The following is a 7,190-nucleotide window of genomic DNA, read 5'->3' as shown; positions in this document are numbered from 1 at the left end:
ATCAAAGGATGCTCGCTGGCTGTTGCCCATCCTGCAGTGCCCAAAAGCTATCCCCCTTGCCGGATTCCGATGAATTCGGGGTTTTTTTTTGGTATCGGGCATCAAACAACGGATATTTGGAACATAGCATCTGAGTACGATCCAAACAGATGTTGGACTTGGAACAGTTGTTACCGAACGAACAGAACTAATGTTCGGTTCTGTCTTTTTTGTTCATTTTGTCCAACCTAGAACAAGCCATCAAACATACCCTAAGGACTTGCATGTTCTCTTGAAACAAAAAAAAAAGGATAAGAAGCAAAAGGTGCATGAGCTGCCAAGACTGAGCTCAGTGCTCTGTGTCATCTATTAATCAACTTGAAACTGATCTGCAACCCAATTCGTTCTCCAAATTGGACACTTTATGTCCATGAATTGTGGCTTACATGACTTGTTATTTGCTGGCAATGAGGATAGAGAATGGAGTATACCTGGGGCCACTAGGATGCCTAACTTTTGAAGGCAGGTTCTCACGGAAGAAGAGGATCTTGGCCTTCATTTTTTAAAACATTAACATTAAGTTCGGACCTGGGCTCCTTCCAGATAGGTCCGGGAAGTGATAAGGGCAGAGGGCCAGGAACAGAAGATCCCTTCTTCATATGGTTCTATATCGATGAAAAAATTGCTGTTGCACGTGAGAGAGGTGATGGAACTGCCTACTGGTGCCGTTGTCCATGTGTTTCTTAGCTTGTCTCCAAGTCTGTAACATACTCTCCTTTTTCTGTTTATTCTATAAAAATGAATCTTGCAAATAGATTGAAATGTGTATGTTGTTTCACAAAATAATATGCTTTCCTTCTCTTTTCTCCATGTGTATTTCACTGTAAAAGGGCACATATTCTCACACACACAAAAAAAAGAAAACTGTAAAAGGACCAACCAGGCCAAGGCCTGACTGCAAAGTCGTATTCACCTGTGATGCATGGATCCCTGAAGGATCTCACCGCGGAGGCATCACCGCTAGCTATTTACAAGTCCTGAGCTCTCCTGTGCAATAGCGCACACAGGTGCACTTTAGATTCACGGTGCACGCAGGTGTACTTAGACTTCACAGCTCACGCAGGCGCTTTCACTGCGCACGCAGGCGCTCGGCAGATCTCAATGCATGCAGGCGCACAGGAGTTCACGCACACACAAGTGCGCACGTTGCTCACATACATAGACACGATGACGCTTGCTTAGGTAGTTGTGATAGGAGCGCGTGTTTTGCCTGCTTGCACGCCGATGCAACGTCCGCTGCAGTCCGAGCCTGTAGCTCGATCGGTTCATGCAATCAGATCACGATCTGCAGTAATGTAAACCTGAACTAATCTTACTCAGGATGAGGTAAGGTGCTTATGCACTTAGCTCACAGTCGTTTGACAGTGTAATGAGCGATTGCTCAGTGACACTCAATGCATTTGTATTAGCATCAATCACATGTGTGCAAGCTTTCGGTCTGCACCTTCCCTTGAGCATATGAAGTTCATCCTAATGATCTTTGACCCAGTCATGCAGGAATCTATGCATAAACTGAAGATCGAAATTGTAAATCGGAATTGAAAAGCAAGTAAATGCACTCAGCTGAGATCTAAGAATCGACGATCAAGAGCTCGATCTGTGCTCTTGGATGCGTCGGATGCTGTTCGAAGTTTTGGAAACTCAGAAGTCCGATGTAGTCTGCGCAATGCTGATAGAAGGAGTGGAGAGGGAGAAGATGATAGAGTAAAATCTCCACAAGTATCCAAAGATAACTTGTGAAGCCCAATCCTCAATTAAGAGGCCGATCTCATAGCCAAAAGAAAATTCTGTTTTTCATTCCACAAAATTCAGATTACAAGGTATCCTATTATTACAAACAGGTCTCTATTTATAGAGACATATGAGGTTTTAGTGCCATTGGCTGGGCAGCCCACTTTTCAAAACGTCCGGCTGTCATTCCTTATTTCTGTACTGAAACCACCCTGACTGCTTTAGTGCTGATCACTCTGTGTGCTGAACTGTGCAAACCGAATGCCCTGGTGTGCCTATCTGCCCAGCAAGCTGACCAACTGACCCTGCTCAGCTTTTACCGTTCTGACTGTTGTGCCCCTGCACTCATCTGAACTCGGCTGGTCCCTTGTGGTGAATGCTCGGCTAGTCTCTCCGACCTCATAGGTTGGAGTTTCACTTGGGTTCGCATCACCTGTGTCGTAGGAATGGTGCAGTCTCCCCCTCTGGTCCAAGCCCAAATATCATCTGGTAAAGATCCAAGCCCATGTTCTCGCTCAGGTACTGTTGTTAGAACACCTGATATACTATTTGTAGTCACCGGCGTTTCATCTTTGAATACAAGAGGCTGTTAACCCAGCTCTGTTCTCTCTCTCTAAATGTTGTCTTGCAGTCAGGCTCTCCTCAATCAGCCCACACGTTTTCGATTTTCAGCACCCAGAACCCTGGCTGATAGGTATCGTGACTAGTATAACAAGCACAGCCAAGCCAGGCTCAGGGTCGGACAGTGGCCAGGCTCGTATTTTAAGGCATGACCCCAAGCTTGGGCCAAGCCCGAGCAGAGTCCAATATTTGCCAAAGACAAGCTTTTGGAGCTAAAGCTCAGCTCGAACACAGCCCGAGTGCACCCTAGACATAACCAGAAGACTGAAAAGCTGTAGGGCGATAGTTGATATTTCAAAGACTTGTTCAGAAAATGACATTTTTTCATTCTTTCCCCTAGATAAAACGGGGGATGATGGGCCCTTACTAATTCATTAATCGAAGTTGAAGAGTACACTAGCGAATCTAAAGGCCCATCCTTCCAAATACAGCTAGACTGAATGATGCCAGTCATATCAACACTGAATTTTGAAGCCAATATGCACTGCAGATGCATTGCTCCATTGAGCTTAAAATGATCATGGATGCACTGTAACCACATCTCGCAGTTACATCAACAATTACAGAAAATAAAGCATAAAACTATAGTAGAAAAAGATGATCGGCACACAAAGAATACCAGATGGCTGGATTTCAAAACAGGTCGATTGCCAAAGAAAAAAGCTGGAACAAGAAACATATTTAGACCAAGCAAATAAAAGGCATCAGTTTGTATTTTCCACCTTGAAGCAAAATAGAGATGCCAATTGGTGTCTATTGCCCACTCTGCAGATTAAAATAAACAAGAGAAAGGAACATGATACAACATCAGCATTAATCCTTACAAGATGTGCAGTGTTTTGCAGCGGCTATTTATCAGCATCACTGTTGCTTGCAAACTAGAAGAGATCCCCTCTATTAAGGCTGACACCAGAAAATGCTTCAAAAACCTGAAGGCTTGAAATCTTGACTTTCATCTCTTGAAGATGAACATCTTTACCATCTCTTGTTAAAATTCTGTAGTTTGACGCATCTGATGAACTAAAAATCCAGCAGGTGTAGGTTCATGTTCATCTTATTCTGCAGGAGGATCTGGGGGTGGACCTGGTTCAGCGCTCTGATTTGCATCAGGATGAAAATTTATAGGGAACTTCGTGACTCTGGGCTTGTCAGCTAGTATGTTCCTCTGCACCCTATCAATTAGAGCCCTTGGGGGTGGTTCTTCTCTGAGCTGCTCATCATCATAATCATTGTTCACATAGTAGCCTACTCGAACGAATTCCTGACCCAAATAGGAACATGTCAGCAACAATACTGTCACCCCAATGATGTCTTCCTCACGAATCTTTAGTGGATCTGGTGGATCAGCCTGATAAGAATCAAATTTTGATATTAGTATTGGAAAATGAATAACATGTGGTCCAATTCTCAGCTCAAACATGATTTGGATGAGAATATAACTTGCCTGGAAGACAAAGCGGTAGTTGCCAACATTGACAGGGCCAACAAGCACACTCTCCAAAAGCTGGTCGTATGTTTCATCTTCTGCTGATCCAACATAAATGAGCTTCCATTCCAGGTCTGCAATAGATGTACTACAATGTCCACATCAAGCCAATAACAAGAATCCTTCATACACAATATATCTGACTACAGTTTGAAGGCAATTTTCAAATAATGCTAGAGGACAGTTGATCTTTATTCTTTACATTCAGGAAATATGATTACTACAAGGAAAATGAGTCACCTATCAATGTAGCACTCATACACAGTAGCACAAATCTTGCTTCATTGTTGAAATGAGTGACCCATTGGTCATCAACTAAATAACTATTCATGTACAAACATTGCATCTTGATGCCGGTATGATTTATAAACTTTCAATTAAGAACTTGTGAACTTGAAACTCTGGACAAACTTGTATCCATGTGATATAGATTGCATCTCTTTTATAAGAGAAGATCATGGTAATAATCGAACACAACTTGCCTCAGTTAAGACAATGCAACTCCCCAAGTCCAGCTATCTCTTGCAAGAAACAGATCTGCATTCTGCATTACAATTGCCGTAGTTTCCATTTATGATCAGTGTTTCCATTCAAAATCCAAGTTAAGTTTTGAATGATATTTCATTTTATTCTAGATTAAGTCCTTCAAGTGGAAGCATGAAAAGCTACTAGATTAGAACCTAAACATCTACAATATAACTAAACACAGGCAAGAAAACTAGATAACTTTCCTCACCATATGTTCACAAAATGCAGGACACACCAGGTTGCAGCTCCTCTACTCTGTATGATATATATCAATCAATACCAAATATCTCTTTCCTACCCATGTCATGATTCTAACAAAAGAAGAGCTTTGTTCCTTCCGCATCAGTATGCAATAAGATAACCCTACTCGACAGACACCAACAACACAGAAAGATGCAAATGCATAAAAAAATATATGGATGCAACTTACCATTCTTAATGTTTAGGACAGTTATTTTTTTATTTAGTGCCTGACCATTAACAAAGAATTTCACGATCAATACTTCATCATAAATTGTAAACATTTCATTGGAAACTATAATGTTTATTGAGCATGTGATACACCATATTTTCCAAAACATACAGACAAACATATCAAGGTGAGGTGCAAGGATTTTTCCCATGACGCATATGCATAAGGACTCGTAATAAAAGGCATATGTTACACGTAAGACCATACCACATCCCTGTAAAAAGACTTCAACATATGTTGGTGACCAAAAACAGTTAGGGATGTTCTTTCCTTTCTTCCTCAAAAGCCATTGATTACACCATTTCCCAAATCCAACCATGAATTTGATAATGGGCCCATGTATGCAGATAATAATATCTCAAAATTTTGTTTTGAAATCTTCAAAAGGCATTGAATTGCTCATTTGTACTTCAATCATGCCCCAAGAGATCTGAATCAAATAACATATTCTGATCTAAGGGCATTAGATCTCAAATTAGTGTTCATTTTAGATCACTAGTAAATTAGTAATCAAACAACCAGTTAAACTTTGGGAAATGAATCGTTCTAGTACAAGTTAGTCTTTTTTTAATGCAATTATATGCATTCCAATATATTTTAGCCAAGATTTAAGCATTTCCATCTAAAAATTCCTGGTATCCTTAAATTCTTTTCATCAGTTCTTTTCTTATGCAATAAATTCAAATTGTTTGATTGCCAATAAACTCGCAAGATATTTCCAATCTTAAATATAATATATGCTTGCTGTCAAGTCTGAACTTGTAAACTGTGTCTTTCCTGTCGCCAACTATAAATACACAGTAAATAAGAACCCTATCAAGCAGTGTGGGTTGAATATATAGATTGATAAGGAGGCAGGAACAAAAGGATAAAATGGTGTAACAATTTCATGTGCACAATCATCATTGTCTTATAGACATGCATACATCAGGCATTTAGACTGCAACTCATGCATAATCCAAGTAAAGGTTACAACTCTGAATATAGAAACCTTACAAGAGCAACTACTGATGACGCCCGGGTATCACAGAGTACTATTGTAATTAATGTCATATATCCATTATCTTGAACAAGCATGGGTTGATAGGAGATCGCCTGAGTATGAATCGTGACACATCAAATTTCAGTTATCAAACCCACCATCGACTCACCATCGTAAGCATTCAAGCCATAATTTTCCCTAGTTTTAGCAAATAATAAAACTGCTCATCCGAATCATACAATCATATAGCACAAAGCAATGGTCAAAAATCTGGACTACTCCAAATCACACAATGTAGGCCAAATCCAAGATCATTTCTCTGAAGCCAAACGCCAGATAAATACCATAAAAGGCATCCCACCTGCACGATTGAAGTACCCCCACATCTGAAATAGCTAAAATGGTTCTACCTACCTGCTTTTCGGGTTCCTTTCTGAAGCAAAAAGATACAATCATGCAAATAAATAAAAGGAGAAGCCTTGTCTCAAGAATGTCATCTCTTTGAATCTAAAAGTAGCAACCACAACATCACCAAGGAGGCATTATGCACCATCTTCACATTTCAACCCATCTCCTCCCGACTCAAAGAACAGTAAGTTTTAACCTCGCCATGACAGAAGTAGCTGTGGAAGTCATAACGTTACAATTTTTTCACGAACATGACCTATAATGAGCCATGAAATAACTAACCTTCGCAAGAGAATACGAAAAAGCTTACTAAATTGTGCAGCATCATGGATTCTATCGATCAACTAAAGCAGAAAGCACGTGACACAAGGAAAACCCCAATCTGCCAAAATAGCCCTAGCCCACGAAACCAAGTGAAGAAAACGCAAAAGAGAGAGTACTAAATTCCGTGGTATCACAAAGAAAATCGACCATCTAAAGAACAGAAATCACGCGCCAAAAGAGAAACCCCCCTTTGTTTTACAAATTGACCCTAATCCGAGAAACAATCGACGAAAGCCATAAAAAAAAAAGTGAGAATCCCGCACCGTCCTTCAGAGGAACCAAGCACTCGTAAGAGATCTCGAACTGGAAGGGGTTGAGGAACGCCGCCGGATTGTCGAGGACGGTGACGTTGGTGATGTTTACGGCGCTCATTGTCGATCTCCGCCGAGGGTCTTCAAGAGAAGAGCACGGCCATCGAAGGCAACAATCACGCCGAGGGAGGAGGAAGACGACGAAGAAGAACAAAAATAATGAAGGATGAAGGAGGAGAAGGAATCCTAGGTCGCCAACCACGCAGAGCGAAAACCCTAGAGAGGAGGAAGAGGGAAAGAGACGAGGCGGAGAAGGAGAACGACGGGAATTGGGAAGGATTCCGGGAG

General features: G+C 41.1%; 1 protein-coding gene across 1 annotated transcript; it reads right to left on the bottom strand.

The window, feature by feature from the left end:
• Window positions 1–2,402: 2,402 nt before the first annotated feature.
• Window positions 2,403–7,182, bottom strand: LOC149815748 (histone chaperone ASF1B-like). Its single transcript, XM_089989648.1, has 3 exons — window positions 6,855–7,182; window positions 3,836–3,951; window positions 2,403–3,739 (listed from the first exon to the last, which is right to left on the bottom strand). The coding sequence occupies exons 1-3, from the start codon at window positions 6,961–6,963 to the stop codon at window positions 3,446–3,448; spliced, it is 519 nt and encodes a 172-aa protein (XP_089845774.1). The 5' UTR covers window positions 6,964–7,182; the 3' UTR covers window positions 2,403–3,445.
• Window positions 7,183–7,190: the final 8 nt, after the last annotated feature.

Source organism: Nuphar pumila, chromosome 15, assembly GCF_984573655.1.
Source record: "Nuphar pumila chromosome 15, dmNupPumi1.hap1.1, whole genome shotgun sequence".
NCBI lineage: Eukaryota > Viridiplantae > Streptophyta > Magnoliopsida > Nymphaeales > Nymphaeaceae > Nuphar > Nuphar pumila.
This window is presented reverse-complemented; position numbering and strand designations above follow the sequence as displayed.

Coding starts and splice junctions, on each gene's coding strand:
- LOC149815748 (XM_089989648.1), bottom strand. CDS start 6,963: ATGAGCGCCGTAAACATCACCAACGTCACCGTCCTCGACAATCCGGCG. Junction 3,952..6,854: donor CTTGGTTCCTCTGAAGGACG/GTGCGGGATTCT, acceptor CATCTATTGCAG/ACCTGGAATGGAAGCTCATT. Junction 3,740..3,835: donor ACTACCGCTTTGTCTTCCAG/GCAAGTTATATT, acceptor GATTCTTATCAG/GCTGATCCACCAGATCCACT.